This window comes from Acomys minous (genome assembly GCF_964271855.1).
Source record: "Acomys minous genome assembly, chromosome: 6".
Taxonomy (NCBI): Eukaryota; Metazoa; Chordata; class Mammalia; order Rodentia; family Muridae; genus Acomys; species Acomys minous.
In genome coordinates this window covers 38,186,390-38,207,108 of record NC_140487.1, presented here as the reverse complement: position 1 = coordinate 38,207,108, position 20,719 = coordinate 38,186,390, and the positions used below count along the sequence as shown (strand labels likewise).

The following is a 20,719-nucleotide window of genomic DNA, read 5'->3' as shown; positions in this document are numbered from 1 at the left end:
CTATTTAAAATGAAAATCCTAAAGATCAGATACAATAAACCTCTTTGAAAAAAGAAAAAAGAAGAGGTTGGAATAAAAGTCTAATTTTACTTGTGATCCTCCCCCCCCTCCCAAGTACTAACTTGCCCTTGAGTATAGAAGGGTAATTATTTTAAGTAAGCAGAAACAAGATTTACAAAGTGCCACTTTGTTTTTAAAACCAAGAGAGATTAAAAGCGTCTCTTAGCCAGGTGGTGGTGGTGCACGCCTTCAATCCCAGCACTCAGGAGTTTGAGGCCAGCCTGGTCTACAGAGTGAATTCCAGGATAGCCAGAGCTATACAGAGAAATCTTGTTTCAAAAATCAGAAAGTAGAAAAATATAAAGGAAAGTATCTCTTGTTGTAGGGCCTAACTCATCCTCCTGTGCAAGACAGCGTCATGACTTAACCCCATCTTCTTTAAGGTGATGCTGAAGACCAGGAAGAGAAAGAAGATGCTGAGAAGGAAAATGCAGAGAAGGATGAAGATGATGTTGAACAGGAACTTGCAAACATAGACCCTACGTGGATGGAGTCCCCTAAAGCCAATGGCCATATTGAAAATGGCCCGTTTTTACTGGGGCAGCAGCTGGAGGATGAAGAGGATGATGAAGATGACTGTGCAAACCCGGAGGAGTATGCCCTGGATGAGCCCAATGCAGAGAGTGACTGCACCTACAGCAGCTCCTACGAACAGTTCAATGGGGAACTGCCAAATGGACAGCATAAGAGTCCAGAGTTTTCCACACCGTTGTTTCCTGGGCCCTTAGAACCTGTGGCCTGTGGCTCTGTGCTATCAGAGGGGTCACCACTCACTGAGCCAGAGGAAAGCAGTCCGACCCATGACAGAAGCAGGACGGTTTCAGCCTCCAGCACCGGAGATTTGCCAAAAAGTGAGTGTGGTTTGTATCTCTGTCTGCTTTCACTGGGTGGGTCACACCTGTCATACACACTGTGTAAGGATTGGCTGGAGGGGAAGAGCCGTGGAAATATGCACTAGCCCTTATATTTTAATGCTCTCATAGTCAAGAGCAAATACTTTAGAAATGTGTCATGTGCTTCTAGGCTCTCTCTTAGATTCTGAAGTCCTGTTCCTGGACTGTTTTCATTTGTTTTGTATTTATTCAGTGACATCAAATACTTGAAATGCCTTCTACCATTAACAATCTCATAGCTTTGAATAGACAAGCCTCTTCTAGCTGGCAGTGATACCTGTCTGCTTTCACGATACCAAGAGACAGGAGCATTTTACTTGATTGTTGTCCTTGTTTACAGAACCCTGCTTTGTTTTTGTTTTTGTCTGTTTTATATTTCAAGACATGATTTCTCTGTGTAGCCCTGGCTGTCCTAGAACTCACTCTGTAGACCAGGATGGCCTCAGACTCAGGCCCACCCGCCTCTGCCTCCTGAGTTCTGGGATTAAAGGTGTGCACTACCCCCGCCTGGTTATAGAGCCCCGCTTTTGACAAAGCATCATGACAGATTATAGATTGGATCTTAGATTCTTGTATACCTGGGGCCCTGTCTTCAAACCCATCTTTTGGGAGTGAATGCCATGTGACTAATTGCAGAATCATTTAAGGACTGGAAGTTGGATATCACAGTTTGTCTCCATTCTGCCCCTTAGAGGAAAAGTTCAGTAACCCCCTCCAGCCCCTCTACTACCAAGAGTGTTTTACCACGTGCAAGTAATTAAGTCAGCCCAGTAAATAGCCAAGAGATTTCTGTAGCCTCTTTAATTGCAACAGAACATCACCTTTGTTACTCACGGGCTGTAATGAATTGTCCTAGCTTTTGTTTTACTTAGTTGGCAGTGCGTGGTTTATACCTCACTCTTGGTCTGGCCAGAATAAACAAGTACAGGTTCATTTCTGGACAAAGGCAGTAGTGTCTCCTAACAGGAACACTTGTTAATTGCTGTGCCACATTGGCTCAGCAGACTCTTGCTGGGAACTCATGGGGCTTAGGTTCTTATTTTATTCCTACTGCCATATTATTATTCATTGCTGAGCCATCTCTCCAGCCCCAAGAAAAACAAATTCTTTTAAAAAAGAGAGAATTTATAATTGTAGTGAGTGAGTGAGGAAGTGTCCTAACTTAGGCAAAATCTAAAATTGCACTGCAGGAAGATTATGTAACTCAAACCTCACGGTTTTCCTGTCAGGCCTACTTGAGCATTGTGAGGGCAGCAGTTCACCAGCTGCTTTGTCTTGGAGGCATGAGGGGTAACTCAGGCTTGGCCCTATGCTCTCCCACAGCAGTGCTAGTGTGGCCTTCTTCCACTTGCAGTTTCGGCTTGCTCTGCTGTTCTGTGGGGCATTTGCCCGGTCTTACACGTCCGTCCTAAGTGTGGTCATTACTCGGATTTCTTGTCTTACCTTGTTCTTATACTGTATTTTCTCTGACTGATCTATGCCTGCCCACGATTTCTATTGGCTTCTGTTGCTTGGATGGCTCAGTCCCTGGCTATATACTCAGTAATTACTGAGGCACAGCAGCATGTGAGTCCTGAGGAGATCTGGCTAGTGAGAGTGGCTCATCTTGTGAGCTGTTGTAGGTGAAGCAGCAGTGTGCAGGCCTGCTCTTGATGGTGTGAACTGTAGGTGAAGCAGCAATGTGCAGGCCTACTCTTGATGGTGTGAACTGTAGGTGAAGCAGCAGTGTGCAGGCCTGCTCTTGATGGTGTGAACTGTAGGTGAAGCGACAGTGTTCAGGCCTACTCTTGATGGTGTGAACTGTGGGTGAAGCGACAGTGTGCAGGCCTACTCTTAAGGATGTGAACTGTAGGTGAAGCGTCAGTGTGCAGGCCTACTCTTGATGGTGTGAACTGTGGGTGAAGCGGCAGTGTGCAGGCCTACCCTTGATAGTATGAACTGTAGGTGAAGCGGCAGTATGCAGGCCTACTCTTGATGGTGTGAACTGTAGGTGAGTTGGCAGTGTACAGGCCTACTCTTGATGGTGTGAGCTGCTGTGGGGGAAGCGGCAGTGTGCAGGCCTACTCTTGATGGTGTGAACTGTAGGTGAAGCGGCAGTGTGCAGGCCTACTCTTAATGGTGTGAACTGCTGTAGGTGAAGCAGCAGTGTACAAGCCTACTCTTGATGGTGTGAACTGTAGGTGAAGCGGCAGTGTGCAGGCCTACCCTTGATGGTGTGAACTGTAGGTGAAGCGGCAGTGTGCAGGCCTACTCTTGATGGTATGAACTGTAGGTGAAACGGCAGTGTGCAGGCCTACCCTTGATGGTGTGAACTGTAGGTGAAGCGGCAGTGTGCAGGCCTACTCTTGATGGTATGAACTGTAGGTGAAACGGCAGTGTGCAGGCCTACCCTTGATGGTGTGAACTGTAGGTGAAGCGGCAGTGTGCAGGCCTACTCTTGATAGTATGAACTGTAGGTGAAACGGCAGTGTGCAGGCCTACCCTTGATGGTGTGAACTGTAGGTGAAGCGGCAGTGTGCAGGCCTACTCTTGATGGTGTGAACTGTAGGTGAGTTGGCAGTGTGCAGGCCTACTCTTGATGGTGTGAACTGTAGGTGAAGCGTCAGTGTGCAGGCCTACCCTTGATGGTGTGAACTGTAGGTGAAGCGGCAGTGTGCAGGCCTACTCTTGATGGTGTGAACTGTAGGTGAGTTGGCAGTGTGCAGGCCTACTCTTGATGGTGTGAACTGTAGGTGAAGCGGCAGTGTGCAGGCCTACTCTTGATGGTGTGAACTGTAGGTGAGTTGGCAGTGTGCAGGCCTACTCTTGATGGTGTGAACTGTAGGTGAAGCGTCAGTGTGCAGGCCTACCCTTGATGGTGTGAACTGTAGGTGAAGCGGCAGTATGCAGGCCTACTCTTGATGGTGTGAACTGTAGGTGAGTTGGCAGTATGCAGGCCTACTCTTGATGGTGTGAGCTGCTGGGGGGGAAGCGGCAGTGTGCGGGGCAAGTCTGGGTCTTCACTAGAACACTGCTGTAGTGAGGTGGCTATCATATGCACTCCCATTCTTTTCTATCATATGCCCTACATCCTGGTCTTTGTCAACTTGACACAAACTAGTCATGCGGAAGAGAAGCCTCAGTTGAGGAACTGCTTCCATCACACTGGCCTGTAGGCATGTCTGTGCCAGCATTTTCCTAATTAGAGATTGATGTGAGATGGCTCCTCCCTCTGTGCGTGGGGCCTCCGTGGGCAAGTGGTTCTGAGTGATACACTAAAGTAGGTTGAGCAAACCATGGGGCGCAAGACCATAAGTGGCACTCGCTCCTCTGTGGCTCCTGCTGGCCTCCTGCCCTGACCTCCCTCAGTTATGGTCTATGATGTGGAAGCATAAGCCAAGTAACGCTTTCCTCTTCCAAGCTGGTTCCTTCAGTGTTTATTACAGCAACAGAAAGCAAACTAGGACACTGTTGCCAGCCTTTCTTAAAATAGGACCCTCCTTGCCCTGGCACTAAGCTACAGGTTATTGCTGGCCGTGCTTCAGAAGCAAGCTTGTTTCCATCTCTGTGTTGTTTCTAGCGCCCGTTCCCGACTTCTTCAAACCGCTCTTCTGGGCTGCTGCTGGAGTTTTAAATCATGCTAATCAGATCAACCCCTTGTTTTCCACAGCTCCAGAGGGCTCAGCAGTCATCTTCACAGTGCATGTGCCTATGAGCAACACAACAGTAAGCTGAGGCGCAGAGATGAAGTATTAGGGGACCTCTGTGTCCTGTCCTAGCTATCTTGAAGGGTTAGCTCAGTAAATAGCTGTATATCCTCCACTTACATGCAGAATGAGATGTAACACGCATTTTACTGTGGTATATGTGAGGTGGATAGATATCATAGATATTAGGATACTTCTAAACAGTTAAGCATGTATCATCTGAGAAATGAACTAAAGGTGTTTTTGTTATTCAGTCCATACTCAGCTCTCCTCCTTAGTTTGAAGCTTGTCTTTCATTGTCCCTGATGCAGGGTATGAGAGAACAGTGCCCCCCCCCCCCCCCCGTCCCCCGGGAAGCAAGCTTTGCTGTGAGTTTGTGTGGTCTTTGCCGTTAGAACAAGCCATATACAGAGAGAACAGTAGACGATAGGCCAGGGCTGAGTTATGTTGTTTGAAGACCTTAGATGCCAGGTGCTTTGATGGTCATTGGCCTGCTGGAGCAGCAAGTAGGTGGTCCTTGTCTCGTGGCAATTGGGTAAGGGCCCAGAGCAGAATGGTGCCCTTTGACTGCTGGGTCTGCATGGAGTCCTCACTGCTAATCCTCTCGGTCAGTCCTTGTTCAGGCTGCCACGGTGTAGACCTTGTGTCTTAGCTCTTAGTCCTTGGGCTCTTCTCTACCTAGGAGTACATACACATGCTTTTAAATATATTTTGTATTGTCCTTGGTTAGTGCAATAGTTTGAGCAGAACCCCCTGGGCCCCGATCCACCCATCAAGATGTTCTTCTTGTAAGATGGCACTCAAAGAAAGAATAAGCAGGCTACCAAGATGAGACGTGATAGCCTAATGACCATATAGTGGGGGAGGAGGTCCCCATCGGTCTTAGACCTAGGGGAGGGGAATAGAGTGAAAGCGGGAGGGAGGGAGGATCAGGATGATACAAGTGATGGTATAACAATCTAGTTGTAATCTGAATAAATTAATAAAATTAAAATAAAATACATCACCCTCCTTCCCACTGTTCTGGAATGATATTGGAGCCGTTCTTTCTCCCAACATGGTAGCAGAGGCATCCATCCCTCCATCAGGAACAGCATGCTGATGCCCTGAACCACTCAAGACAGTGTTTTTAGGTTTATAGATTAAGTGTTTGACTGTGGATAAGGGTCTTTGCAGTGCCCAGTTTCCCTCTTGGAATGTCTCAACATACTTTCCTTGAATGCCACCCTTCCAGAGAAGTTTTCTTGGGGCTGGCAAGATGGCTCAGTAGGTAAAGGCTCTTGTCTCCTATTCCCCAGACCACACAGTTATTTGTGTGACCTCCATACAAGTGCTGTGCTCCCTCCACAGTACAGAAGTAAATGTGAAAGGAGAAAAGAAGATGTTCAATATCAGGTTCACAGCCGTGTCTATTCTCAGATTTGTTTTTCTTTGTGACATATCTAGTTTTCCGACATGTTATATGACTTTCTTGTGTTGCCTTTTCTTTCTTTCTCTCTCTCTCTCTCTCTCTCTTTCTTTCTTGTCCCCCCTCCCTTTCCGTTCTTTCTCTCTTTTTCGCTTTTCAAGATAGGGTTTCTCAGTGTGGTCCCAACTGTTCTAGAACTCGGAGATCCACCTGCCTCTTCAGAGTGCTGGGATTAAAGGTGTGCACCACCACCACTGCCACCATCACCACCACCACCCAGCTATTGCCTATTTTTTCAGCCAGTGTGTGGCACGAGTTTTCTAATTTGTGTGTATCTTTTTACTGTGTCTGGCACCATAATGGCGTATGAATGGAGCTTAGTGTTTGCCAAAGGAATGGCTCAGGTCGTGCGGCTAGTTGTCCAGCTCAGCCCCCTTCCTGGGCCTTGTCTAGGTAGAGAGAGTGCCTTTGCTTTAGGATGTTCTAAACACACGATGCGTAGCACGAAGCACCGTCAGCTGTCTCATAATACGTGGTGCTGTCACCTACCATCTTGCCAGACATAAGGGATCAGTTTTTGAGAAAGTGGTTTAATGTCCCAGTGCTTCCTAAAATAAAACATGTCACTTTTATTCCTGCTCTAGTGGAGGCAGAGAAAAGGTACAAGCTCTTCATTTGAGAGCGGAGAGAATGCCAGCAAGTCCTCGGTGGCTCTGACGGGTCACCAGGGTGTGACGTAACCTAAGGAGACAGTCTGATTCCAGGCACACTTAGAATGATTTTTTATCATTTTACATCAGGTGTGAGTGTATTCATGGTCAGTTGGGCCTTTTGGGGTATCGCAGTCACGTTGCTCCCCTCACCCAGACACTGGCACACTTTGAGAAAGGAAGTCAGAGACACAAGGAAAGTTGTTCTTTTTTTTGTTTTGTTTTGTTTTTCAAGACAGGGTTTCTCTGTGTAGCCTTGGCTATCCTGGACTCGCTTTGTAGACCAGGCTGGCCTTGAACTCACAGCAATCCTGCCTGCCTCTGCCTCCCGAATGCTGGGATTAAAGGCGTATGCCATCATGCCTGGCTGAGCTTACACAATTAAATTATTGAAATCAATTGCCTGTGATTGAGTAGGACAGACTGTTAACTGGATAGTTACCCACAAATCTGGACCTGGAGGATAATAGCACATTATATTTAGTTTAGGGAAGGTCAGCAAGGATGTGAGGTGCAAACATGTGTAAGCCTGTGGTAGTTATCTCAAAGGTAGCTTTCCTCCAGTGCAATTGACTCACATGGCTTTTGGAGGTGTCTTTAAAAACAGGCAAAAGTAGAAAGTAGTAGACTGGAAGTTAACTCTTTCCTTGGTACCCTTGAGATCTACCAGCCCAGCTGCCTACCCTGGAGGCTGGCACAGCACATCTGTAGAGCTTCTTCAGGTGCCTGCTCCCTCATTGGCCTACCCTCAAGCAAAGTCAAGACTTGGCCATCCAGCCAGATACTGCTCTCTTGAATGTGGGTGTGTGTGGTGTTTCTTTAGGGGCAGGGGTTGTTCCTCTTCATTCTTTTCTGAAAACAGTATCAAAGAACTCGTCATTTGCTAGGCTCACAATTCATCGGTGTTGAAGCTAAGATTTGGATCCAGTGGCCATGGGAGCAAGAGGCAGTAACCTGGCAGGCATTGTGCTCACACATGCAAACCTCCTGTCCCCATTGCTAACTGTCTTCCTATTTGCTCATGGCAGCAAAAACCCGGGCAGCTGACCTGTTGGTGAACCCTCTGGATCCACGGAATGCAGATAAAATCAGAGTAAAAATTGCTGACTTGGGAAATGCTTGTTGGGTGGTAAGTGGTATTTCTTTCTCCATTTTTATTGTGATTTTGTGTAAGAAGGTGCTTTTTTTCCCCCTAATATTTATCACATGTATTCTTTTCCAGCATAAACATTTCACAGAGGATATCCAGACACGGCAGTATAGGTCCATAGAGGTTCTGATAGGAGCAGGCTACAGTACACCTGCAGACATTTGGAGCACAGCATGCATGGTAAGGACAACCTCTGCTGGTGGCTTCTCCAGAAACTGGCTTCTTTCTAATGCCCTTGATGGTGGAGTCGTGCTAGAGATGCTCTGCTGTAAATGGACGAGGAGAAGGGGGTTGTGCTTGCGTGTTTTAAGCACTAGAAGAATTCTCCTCAGGTCTTGTGAGACATGGTCTCTTCGGGTTCTGTGTAGACCATTGCCCCAAGAATCAGAGTCATTCGAGGAATAGCTTCAGTCTCTGTAAGCCTGTAGGTGTTTCAGGCCCCTTGTCACAGTATGGAGTAAAGGCATTGCTTCCCAGCTGCATCACTGGCAGGTGCCTCTCTCTTCCCCTATAGCCGGACTATCTCGGACCTGCCAGAAGTATAAATAGTGACAGCAGGGCTTATTGATACCTTAAGCTTAGGTGTTGTAGCCGGGCAGACTCTCAGCCAGCTCATCTGACTTACCGCTACTGTTATAGCCATGACCTCCATGTGGCTGGTTCTTTACCTCTCTGCTCCTGTTCACATCCCTTCATCTCAATGTCTCACTGGTCAATCTCCTGCATCTGAATCTTCTCCTAGAGCTCCTTTCTCAGCCCTGAAGTTCCATCTTCACTGTCCTGCCCAGCTACTGGCCGTCAGCTCTTTATTAAAACCAATCAGAGACACACTTTTACACAGTGCGCCCCAACATTCTCCTTCCTACCAAGAAGTTGTTTCTCCACCTGCCAGTACACGGTTGCTTCTGTGCAAATCAAATGCAGTGTTCCGGCTCATTTTCTGAAACAGCACTGAAAGCACAGACTTCCTTGGTTTGTGTCTCTTTCTGTAGGAACCTAAGTGATGCCTTCCTGTTAGGGGGGTGGGCAGCAGGAACATCCCTTTTATTTGGGCATTCTAGGTTTAGGTCTTTCTAAACTAAACTCAGGCTCAACACACGTCATATGCACTGGCGCACGTGTGTGCAGATGCATGTACACATACATGTACATGGGTATGGAGGACAAGTACCACTCTCAGGTGTTTTCTTGAAAGCTCCTCGTTAGGTTAGGCTGGCTGTCGAGCGAGCCCCAGGGCTTGTTTGTCTCCGCCTCTTCAGTGCTGCTTTTGTAAGCATGTGCTGCCATACCCAGCCTTTTTATATGAGTTCTGGAGATCAAACTCAGGGGCTTCCATGGCAAACACTTTACCAGCGGAACCATTTTTTAGCCCAACATCTTTTTATTTGTTTCCTTTTTGAAATGTAACCAAGCTAGTCTCCAAGCTCAGTGTTCTGAGAGCTGAAATTACAGACGTAGCCACCACACTAGGCTTCTGAGCTTCTGCTTGTCATTTGCTCTAGAGTGCTAAGCACAAGCAGTCCCTCACTGTAACCCAGCCCCTTGGCACAGTCTTCTCAGTGGGCTCTTTGCTGCCCTTTGCATCTGCGGTAGCTTCCCCTTCTTGTTATCACTTGGTTTCACTGTGGATCTAGGGATGGAGCCCAGGGTTCTGTGCCCACGAGATAGGGTCTCTTCAACTGAATTGCAGCCTTAAGTCTTGTAATAGCTGTTATAGAAACTGTCTTTGGATATCTAAATGAAAGGGCTCCCGTGCAAGGCCTAGTCAGTACTCTTTGGAGAATGGGAAGGAGGGAGGGAGGAGCAGAATAAATATGATGGTTACCCATTGTTTAAAACTTAATTAACAATGAGTTTGAATCTTCTGCATTTTGTGTCCAGTAGTGCTAATGTTAGCATGTAAGCATTTTAACCATTTTAAAAAGTATAGTATGTTTATAGGTATCTTGCCTGCATGTATGTCTGTGTACCATTGTACATGCCTGGTGTCTGTGGAGATCAAAAGGGGTGTCTGATCCCCTGGGACTGGCGATCCCACTGAGCTGCCATGTTTATACCTGGTCCTCTGCAGGAGCAGCAGCTACTCTTACCTGCCAAGCCATCTCTCCAGTCCAATGTAAAAGCATTGTGCTTGGCAGGTGTTGCTGGATGACATGAGAAAGTGAGATGCTTCTCCTCTCTCAGGTCATCATCTGAGATGACTGAAGTGGCTAGATGTGAAATGCCTTGCCTTCTCACACTCTTGTCCTGGTGATTCTAGAAAATAATTTTTAAATTATGAAAACCTTTTGCTTTTCAATGAGAACCAAAAATCCAGCTCTAGTGGCTGAAAGAAGCCAGAGTCTGTGTGATAGTTACTTTGAATTTGGAGGATGCTGTATGGTCAGTCTTTTTGCTTTGCAGTCTGAAGTAGAGGGAAGTGGAGGCCAAAACCACAGAAGGTGGAGGCCAGGTCAGAAGGAAAGGAGAGAGAGAGAGAGAGAGAGAGAGAGAGAGAGAGAGAGAGAGAAGAGAAGAGAAGAGAAGAGAAGAGAAAAGAGAGAGAGTGTGTGTGTGTGCGCCCCATTTCAGCATGGCAAGGCCAGTTTCCATCTGTTCCCAGCAGTACCGAAGGCCATGTGCCAGGGCTGCTATGGACCAGACTCTGAGAACCATTTGAACCCTGAAATCTTAAGCTTTTAATTTTAGTAACATGAAGCAGAAAACTAGGACATGACAGGTGTGTGATGATGGCGGCGCTGTCTGCACACTCCTGCACCAGCTTGCCTGTCTTGCCTCTCTGTCCTCTGCCCTCTTTCCACGCTCTCACTGCACTGTTGACGGTTGAATACATCCCGAGACCCATGTTGGCTCTGTCTCCTTTGCCAACCCCTTCCCAGGACTGCTTCTGGTGACCCCAGTGCCACCACGGTTTCTGTCAGGAAGCGGCTATGAGATAGGTGTTTTTCAAGGGAGCCGGCTTTCGTTCCATGCCTGCAAGGTTGTAACTGAGGTCACTTGCTTTACCTTGAGAATAAGGCAGAGACGAATAAGTGTTTGCCCCCCTTCCCCCGCCCCCCTTCATAATGTCCAGCATTGAAAAGGCCATGGATTGTTACTGCAGAGCTCATAGCCCTTCCAGTGTTCCAAGTGCTATAACTCTCACAGAGTCTGCCCTGGAAACAAGAGTGTCTGGTGGTGATGGGGCCCCAGCTGCTGTTGGAGAAGTGCAACCAAGTGAGGGAGGACAGCGGGATTTGCCGTTGGTGGCTGTGGGCATCTTCTCGGTGTAAATGTGTAGTGCATATTCGCATGAAGTCTGTATGCTGAGAAGTTGCCTCTTTGTACACAGGTGTCCTTGTGCAGATGGGTGAGCTCTTAGACCACAGTGTGTCCTGATCGTGATTGGAATAAAGCACTAAAACAAAAGTTTCGACAAGCTTCATTAGGGTTTCCTCAACACTGGGCACATTGTGGCCTTATTTAGTCAGGGTAGAGAAAGAGGCACTGCTCTCCACAGGGCCGAGAACAGACCCTGAGGCAGGGGAATGCCCTCCAAAGGGACTAGACCGGAACAGAAGAAAGACTCCAGAGTTGCCAAATATTGAACATTAATGGTAGAGCTTGCCTTAGGGGACAGCTTAGTAAGTAGAGGCAATGCTATTTCCTATTTCCACAGCTGCTAGCATTAAAACATTTGTGACACCCCCTGAACCCCCACAGACCAGTGTTTTTATCGTAATGCCCTATTGTATGTCATAGTCAAGAAATCAGTCACTTTGTAGAGAGCCACTCTCTCCCTCCTTTATTAATTCTCAATTTTTTGTTTTCCCCCTCCTCCTCTTTTTTTTTTTTTAAGAACATTTATAATTTAAAAAAATTTTTGTGTTCAAGTGCTTTGCCTGCATGTGTATCAGCATACCACATGTAGGTAGATTCCATGAAGGCCAGAAAAGGCTACCAACTCCTCTGAAATTGGAGTTACAGATGGTGGTGAGTCTGTCATGTAGGTGCTGGGAACTGAACCGTGGTCCTCTGGAAGAGCAGCCAGTGCTCTTGACCCCTTTGCCATCTTTCCAGCCCTACTCCCCTCCTCCTCTTTTTAAAAATCATTTCATTGATAGCCGTCTTTAAGCACTGGATTGAAACCCAAGTGCTGTTCAAAACAAACACCTTTTAAAACATGTCTCTGCTAACGTCAGTGCTGAGCAGTGGGAAGTAGCCTTACTGAACAGAGGGGCACAAGAGTAAAGTGGTGTTAGGGCACAGCAACGGCTCCTTGGAACCAGAATCCCAGGGACTTCTAAGTTCTCTTTGATCCTGTCAGGGCTTCCAAACTTGTCTCCTGGCTTGCAGGTTATTGAAACGTTTGACAGGCACGAAACACTCTCATCTGCTTGGAATTGGGGCCAGATTTTCCTTTCCTTTATCAGCTGCCATGATTGTTAGTTGTTAACTGGGTGGCTAAGTGAGGGTACCAGCCAAGGGTTTCTGGGCTCTGTGCTGGTGTCCTTGTTGCAGCTGCAGTGCCGGGCTGTCAGGCTGTCTTCTGCTGAGATGACCGTGCTGTCTGTCAGAGCCAGGCCTGCTTCAGGACGGGCTCCTACATTCTTCCTCATCACAGAGGTGCTGAGCGTAGTTCTGCTGTCATGGGGTGAGGCTGACATGTTAGTTAGAGACCTTTTACCATGGTAGCATCGAACGGAGAAGCTAGAAATGGGAGCAAACCTTAAAACACAAATTAATCATCAGCGCAGCCGCAGTTGCTGTCTTTGTGCATCTTGCAAAACTGGACTCCTGGTCCTGAGCAAAGGCAGTAAACATGAGTGGGCTTCTCTGTGCTGACGTACTGAAGGGGAGTCGTGGCAGCGTGAGGAATGGTGTTCCCTGCCATCTGAGGAAGGCCTGTGGAGTGACTGGCTGCACCTGTTGGAAGGGAAGGGATTCTTGGCTTTAGGTGTTCCTCTGCTTAAGTCAGAGATGAACAAGATGACAAGATGCTGAACTAGTTCTCTCCCCCAACTGCGTGGGCAGAAGCACAGCAGCAGCTTCTCTCACAGGCCTTGAACTCACACACTCACAGGCAGAGCCCTAACTTAGCCTTGTTGTGCTCGGTGTGGAAGCTTCGCTGTGCAGTGACCAGAGCTGCTGTGACTCTGCCAGCTTTGTTCTACTCCCTGCCGTTCCCTCTCCCGTTAGAAGATGGGTAAAGCACCCCTGCAGCTTCTGTGAACTTGTCTGGAAGAAAAGGAGACTGGACGTTGAGCTGTTCTAGGATGTTCTTTGCTCTGCTTATGGTCCTCTACAAATATAGGCTTCCTCTATAGACAGGGCTGCTGGCTTGAGCCATCTCTGAAGTGCTCAGCGTGTCGTCTCTTGTGTCCTAGGCATTTGAGCTGGCAACAGGAGACTATCTGTTCGAGCCACATTCTGGGGAAGACTATTCCAGAGATGAAGGTGAGTGTCGCTGCCCTCTGAGGGCCTTGATGTGGCTGTGCTCCTCCCGAACCTCTAGAGTGCTGTGTTATTTACTGAAACAGAGCCATGTTTTGGTTTTCAAACAACAAATCCAGATGCTTTTTCATTGAGGCCCCCTCAGTGCTAGTGAATGGGCAACACCGAGGTGTTGCAGCTTTCCTGGCCTCCTGGCTGCAGGAGCCTGGCAGCTGGGTGAGGACCGACTCCTGAGTCCAGGGTCCCTCTGTGGCTTCTTTGCCCATAGCTCTGCTGCCCATTTTGCTGTCCTGTTTGGGAGCTTAGTTGAAAACCAGGGAATTCAGGCTTGAATTCCTTGTATAAACCTGACCATCTCTTTCTTGCTTTCTTGCTTACAATGCTGGGGTGGCCTGGGGTGAGCTGGAGCAGGCACCGCTGGGGCTCCAGTTGGTGTCTGAGGCCTGCCAGTCCCAGCAACCTCTGCATGGATGTGCTGCAGACATTATTGATTTGAAGCTGTTTCTGATTTTTTACTAATTTCGCGTTTCCCTTCTTCTTTCATCCCATCCTTCCCTTTCCCCTCCCCCATTCCCATATCCTTTTTTTTTTTTCTCTCTCCCTCTCTCTCATAGACCACATAGCCCACATCATAGAGCTGCTAGGCAGTATCCCAAGGCACTTTGCTCTATCTGGAAAATATTCTCGGGAATTCTTCAATCGCAGAGGTAGTACCTCTTCTCTTTGAAAAGCGCCACGATGCAGACAGAAACGGAACAGCTGCTGCAGCAGCGTTGATGGCGACCAAAGCAGCCGGACAGAGTGCATGCGCTGGTGCAGATGCCGACCGAAGACTGCATCTGGCCTGTGCTGTGCTCCCCGCACAGCGGCCCCTTCCTGGTACCCGGGACAGCCGGGACCCTGTAGCTCTGAGTTGAGAACCAGCTGGACAAAGGCTGTTTTTGGTCGTTCAGGTCATGCTCCGTTTCTGTCTGTGCGGGCAGTAATAGCGTCTGCATGCAGTGTACTGATTAAACTGTCGTGTGTTTCTGTTTTGCTGGCAATGTTTCCCAATGCAGATCACATAGCATTGATCATTGAACTGCTGGGGAAAGTCCCTCGAAAATACGCTATGTTGGGGAAATATTCCAAGGAGTTTTTCACCAGAAAAGGTAACGGTATTTATGCAACACTAATTTTCAGCATAGTCCTCTCCCAGAAGGAGAAATTGTGCATTTATATTTGAGCAGCGGAAAAAGATGAAGACTTTTCAGCTGGGGGATCCTGCTGAAGAAGGTACTCACGAAATAACCTGCAACCATCTCATATCTGTGGAGTGAGACTTCCATAAAAGCAAAACAAAACAAAACAGAAAACAGGCTCCCAACAATCCTTTCTCCAACCACTACCTCTCAGCCCAGCCCAAGCACCAATCTGTCTAGTCAGGTATTTGTAGAACGGCCTACAAGTGAGTTTTGGAAAAAAACTAGATTTAGCTGGGCATGGTGGCTCATCCTGGTAATCCTAGTACTCTTGAGGCTGGTTGGAGTCCAAGGCCAGCCTAGATTACAAACAAACAAAGCAAAGCTAGACTTTTCTTCCTATTTTTGTTGTTAACAAAGACAGCCTAGACACTGCTTCGTCGATGGCCGTGGGAATTTTCTTGGGTGTGTCTGAGCTATTTGGTGTTGTGTGAAATCCTGTGGACATAACCAGATACCTTTTCTGTGCTGTTGGGTTATGCAGACAGGTGTGTGTGTGTGTGTGTGTGTGTGTGTGTGTGTGTGTGTGTGTCTGTGTGTAAGTGTACACATTTTCACGGGGGTGCATATGTGCATTTGTAAATGGAGGGGCCAGGTGCGTTGGTGTGTGCACTCATAACCCTGGAACCCTGGGCCTCTCTAGTCAGCCATCCTAGCCATGCCGAGCTCCAGGCCCCCCAGGAGGGGAAACTGGACTTAAAAGAAGGTGACCGGCTCCTGCAGAGCAACACCTTCGGGTGTCCTCTGGCTCCTCCACACATGGCTCGCGTAGGACATAGAGTCCAGTCCAGGTTTTAACTCCCATTCATTTCTTCCTCGCCTCATCTTTCCTTTTAAATAGTATTTATTTACTTAATGGGGAGGCCATAGGTGTCGTGATATATATGTGGACACCAGAGGATACCTTTGCAGGAGTTGTTTCTCTCTTCTGACCATATAATTCCTAGGGACCAAATTCATGTCATTAGGCTTTATGACAACCCATTTTACCTCATAAGCCATGCTATCTCATTGGCCTGTCTCTCTGTCTTTGTCTCTGTCTCTCCCTCCCCTGCCCCCCCCCCATTTTGGTTTTTATGTGTGTGAGTGTTTTGCCTGTAATCTGAGCATGTGTGTGCATAGTGCCTATAGAAGAGGGCATTGGATACCCTGAGACTGGCATCACAGGTGGATAGTGAGGACTGAACCTGGATCCTCTGGAACAGCGAACAGTGCTCTTAGCCCGCTCTCCGGCCCCTTCTTTCTTCTTGAGGCGGGGTCTTGATCTCCTGATCCTTCAGCTTCAGCGTGATGGGACCACAGACATGGCTCACCATGCCAGGCTGAGCTCCTAGGTTCCTGGTGTTCTGCAGCTGACCTGGAGCTATAAGCCATTAATTTGCTTTCTATTGAATGCCATCCCAGACCTGAGAGCAGCAGCGGCACCTCTTTTTCCCTATTTGGAAGAGCCTGCCTTGAAGGACAGCTGGCAGATCAGGTGCTCAGATGGACGGTCTCAGGGCGATGGAGTTGTCCTGTGGCCCTTTGACCATGACATGTTCACATGGGCATGCTCAAGAGGGCTTTTCCTCCCAGGACATTTGTGGGTGTGTGTCTTATGGCCGTCATCAGCACTCATGCTTTAGGGCTTAAGTGCTTGGTTCTTTTTGAGCAGCTGGTTTGAAGATGATTTGCAAAGAGAAAGATAGTGTGCACTCTTGCATACTCTCCCTCTGTCTGTCTCTGTCTCTGTCTCTCTCTCTCTCTGTCTCTCTCTATGTCCCCCTCCCCCCATCTCTGTCTCTCTCTCTCTGTGTCTCTCTGTCCCAGATGTTTAAAACATGTTTTCTCTGTTTATTTACTTTATGTGCATTTTATGCAGTGTTTACATGTATGTATGTGCACTATGTGTCACTGGTACCCATGGAAGTCAGAAGAGCTACCAAATCCCCTGGGATTGGAGTTATGGGTGGTTGTGAGCTGCATGTGTGTGCTGGGAATCGAACCTGGGTCCTTTGCAAGAGCAACATAAGCTCATAAGCAGTGAGACATCTCGTCTCTGGCTTTTAACTCTTGATCCTCCAGCCTCCGTCTCCTAGATGCTGGGGTTACAGGCGTGTACCACCGTGCTGTGTACTTGGAGACCAAAGCCGTTTAGTTTGTGGGGTAACTAAAACGCTCTTTCCCCTTCTTTTGGACAGAGAGGCTTTGTGGCGAGGCCAGAAATCCCCGAAGGTCCCAGGAGCATGGGCTTCAGCCCCTCTCTGGTGGTTGTTTGTCCGGCTTGTGGCAGTCGGAAGAGATTTGGACGTTGGTGGAATCTATAGTAGTAGGAGGAGTGAAGGCTTGTCATGAAAGTATGTCTATGAAAATGAGGAAATATGTCTTTTTGTTTTGTTTTGTTTTGTTTTTAAGTGATGAGCAGTGTAGACCAGGCTAGCCTCAAACTCAAGGAGATCCGCCTCCCTCTGTCTCCTGAGTGCTGGGATTAAAGACATATACTACCATGCTCAATGTATATTTTATATCCATTCGGTTTTTGTAATATGCCACTATGCCACAATTGATAAAGACAAGAGCACAATATAAAGCTGCTGTTGTTCTGTTTGAGTCATGGTTGCAGTAGTTACAGTCATAAAGCCTTTCGCTAGCTCTGCTTTCTGCTCTGTGTCATTCTGAATGATGAGGTTTCCACCCGTCCTGCTGGTCTGAGGAGGACAGTGGGGGTCATGTGTTAAAATTAAGCATCAGATGCAGCTGTCTGATCTCTTTCTTGCTTCTAATTCTAGAAGTAATAACCAGTGCTAATTTGAATCCTTGGCCAGAAGTTAAAATTTGAACTGGATTTTGGAGCAAACAATGTGGTTGCTGCCATTACCAAATTAAAGTTAATTTGCTGGTTATTTCTTGGGTGTGAACATTACCCACTAAAGACCATTAAGAGACCAGAGTGTTGTGGGCATGGCATATAGGAGTGAGGTTGGGGAGGGTTCAAGTCGAAGACCAACCTGAGCCACACAGTGAAACCCTGTCTCAAAATGAAGACAGATGGAAACCAGACTGTTAAGATGTGGCCAGTAGGAGTAAGCACCAGAGCACCAGTCTGGACTTTGTTCCTTGTCCTGTTCCCAAAAAATGAGTGGCAGCTCCCTGGGGTTGGTGAGTAAGTCAGCGGCCTTACTGGAATGTGTTCCTGGACCATCTGGAGCCATTGTCTTGCTGAGTTCATTGTGTCAAAAATGGATGCATCAAAGCGGATAGGTTTTCTAAACTTGTTCCCACATGGAGCATCAAGTACTCTGGGATGCACAGATGTGCATCTGGCTTCATTAAATTCAGGGCCCAAAAGATTGGTCAGCAGGAAAACTTACCACTAAGCCAGATGATGTGTGTGACCCCCCAGGACTCGGGTAGGAGGAGAGCAATTTCTCTTACACAGATTCTGATTTCCATTCATATGGTGCACATGTTTGCACACACATACACAGAATAGATATGCACAGATATAATAAAGGGGCTGGGAAGATGGCTCAGCAGTTTGAACACTTGGGGTTCTTGCAGAGGACCTGTGCTTAACTCTCAGCGCCCACATGGTGGCTCCCAACTGTCTGTAACTTAAGTTCCAGGGCCTTCAACACCCTCTTCTGGCCTCTGTGGGCTCCAGGCAAACATGTAATACACAGATAAGCATGCTAGCAAAATGCTCATCCACATAAGAAAGATGTTAATAAAAACTATAAAGACAATGAAATTCAATAGAAAATGTCAGAAGTGCAATAAAGAAGTTTCCATGCAGAAATATAATATCTTGATGTCGCTGGGATCTGAGGTGAATTAGCAAGGAGGCCTTGAAAACAGAATGTGGGAACTTAGGAAGTGAGAAATAGTGTCTCACCCTGCCACCTCCACCACAAGGTCTTGCTGTACACCGCTCAGGCAGGCCTCAAAAGCAAAGTGTGGTCCTAATCCACGCTGTACTCCTTTTTGTTGTTGTTGTTGTTTTGTTTTTTGAGACAAGGTTTCTCTGTGTAGCCTTGGCTGTCCTGGACTTGCATCGTGGACCAGGCTGGCCTCGAACTCACAGGGATCTGCCTGCCTCTGCCTTCCGAGTGCTGGGATTAAAGGTGTGCTCCACCACTGCCTTGCTCCATATTTTTAATTTAAATATTTGAGCCAAAATTTGAGGATGTTTTAAACTTGACTTCCAGGATTACCTGAAAAGGAGCTGATCCTGTGAGGAGCCTAGCCACCCCTGTTGGCGCCGGGCTGTACTAGGCTGGAGCGGACCGGCTTCATGCTGCTACTGTTCTGTCAACTTTTTGGGTTTCAAGTTTTAAAAGACTCAAAAGATTGTCATATCATTTCACTTTTACAGCTGCACAAACTGTGCGTGTAACAGTGCTTCAGGAATGTAAGGAGTGTCCCTGAGAGCCTGGTTCTCTCTGGAGACTCTGGGAAGGATGAAGCTTTGAGTGTGAGGTTGACTCAGAAACAGCAAAGAAGAGAGAGAACAAAAAGGCCTAGAGTGGTTCTAGCTTGGCCGCTCTAGCCAGCTCCCTCCTCTTGCTTCCGCAGTCCTGCCTGGCAGAGGAATGGCGGGGCCCGTTGAGGCATAGAGGATGGGCATACGTGGGGATGCTGCAGTTCCTGGCAGATGATTGCAGATGGCTTTTGTTGTTGTTGTTCCGAGATTCTTTTTCTGTGTGTGAGTGTTCTGCCTGCATGTATTTATGTGCAGCACATGTGTCCCTGGTGCCTGCGGAGATCAGAAGAGGGCATCAGATACCCTGGTATTGGAGTTGCGGATGGTTGAGAACTGAACCTGGATCTCCTACAAGAGCAAGGAATATTTTTTTAAGGTTTATTTATTTATTATAATGTATACAGTGCTCTGTTTTCATGTACACCTGCACACCAGAAGAAAGCACCAGATCTCACTATAGATGATTGTGAGCCACCATGTGGTTGCTGGGAATTAAACTCAGGACCTTTGGAGAAACAGGCAGTACTCTTAACCTCTGAGCCACCTCTCCAGCCCAGAAAGCGTATTCTTAACTGCTGAGTTTCTTTAGCTCTGTTTTTAGATCTTACGGAGGCTAGTACTCAGTTTAAAGTTGTATAACCAAAGCAGTGAAGTTGCTCTAATTTTGAAGTGATTTCCATCATACAAGTAGGATATCCCTTGTCCAAACTCGTGGGATTGAAACTGTTTCTGATTTCCTCAGATTTTGGAATATTTACATAGACATGATGAACTGTCTTGAGGACTGGACACAAGTCTAAATATGAAACTCGTTTCTATTTCAAGGACATGTAAATACACATAGGCTGGAGGTCATTTTAGCACAGCTGACTCTGAATGTCACTCATCATAGGAGACCCAGTGTGTAATTTTTCTTTTGTATCATGCTGGTGCTCAGAATTTCAGGTTTTAGACTAGGAATGTGCAATTTCCAGGTCCTCCTATGCCTACTGTGTGCTCTTTCATAGAACATGACAGTGCATCTTTTAGGTTCACTTGTTCCATATCCAAGAATTTAGTCAACATCATAGCAGAAATGCATTTATAAGACTTTGTACTGTTTTCTTTGTCCCATCTGCCAAAGTAGAATATAACAGTTTCTATGGTTTTTGTATGTGTTCAGAGTTGCAGTGTAGAGGTAAGTGTCCTGCCCTGTGTAGTGGTGGAGACCTAGTATCCAAGCATTTAGGATATGGAAGCAAGCAGATTGCCAATTCCAGGCCAGCCTGGGCCATGTAGTGAGAACCGTGTCTCAAACGGGGGTGGGGGAACAGCGGGGGGTGGGGTGGGGGGAGCAAATATATATGGTAATGTGTGTGGTATATGTAATGTGCTTGGGTTATATGCAAACGTGGTGCTATTTTATTTAGGAGATTTGAATATCCTTAGATTGTTGGTGAGGGTGCAGTCCTGGAACCAGTTTCTATATGTACAGAGGGAATGAATGAACTTGGTGTCCATTGCAGGATCTTAGCCTAATAAGCTATAGGTACCCTTAGTAGGCTCTTCACTCTGGCAGACAGTGCTTGATTTATTAATGCCAAGACAAAAGAATTAAATGTCAAGAAAGTTCATGCTTTTACCAGAGAACGCATTTCAGTGTCATGTGTGAACTGTTATTATGAGGTCATGGTCCC

At 47.1% G+C, this 20,719-nt stretch overlaps 1 protein-coding gene across 10 annotated transcripts in view; it reads left to right on the top strand.

The window, feature by feature from the left end:
• Positions 1-20,719, top strand: part of SRPK2 (SRSF protein kinase 2) — a gene marked incomplete at its 5' end in the record, with an annotated part of 194,658 nt that overhangs the window by 170,007 nt on the left and 3,932 nt on the right. For 7 of the 10 annotated variants that reach the window (XM_084788062.1, XM_084788067.1, XM_084788068.1 and 4 more), the window contains 6 exons: positions 444-911; positions 7,786-7,886; positions 7,980-8,087; positions 13,274-13,343; positions 13,955-14,047; positions 14,399-14,491. In XM_084788062.1, coding sequence (XP_084644188.1) covers positions 444-911; positions 7,786-7,886; positions 7,980-8,087; positions 13,274-13,343; positions 13,955-14,047; positions 14,399-14,491 — 933 coding nt within the window. Of the gene's footprint in view, positions 1-443; positions 912-7,778; positions 7,887-7,979; positions 8,088-13,273; positions 13,344-13,954; positions 14,048-14,398; positions 14,492-20,719 lie in introns of those variants that run through there. The other 3 variants (XM_084788065.1, XM_084788064.1, XM_084788060.1) reach the window with 3 other exon arrangements.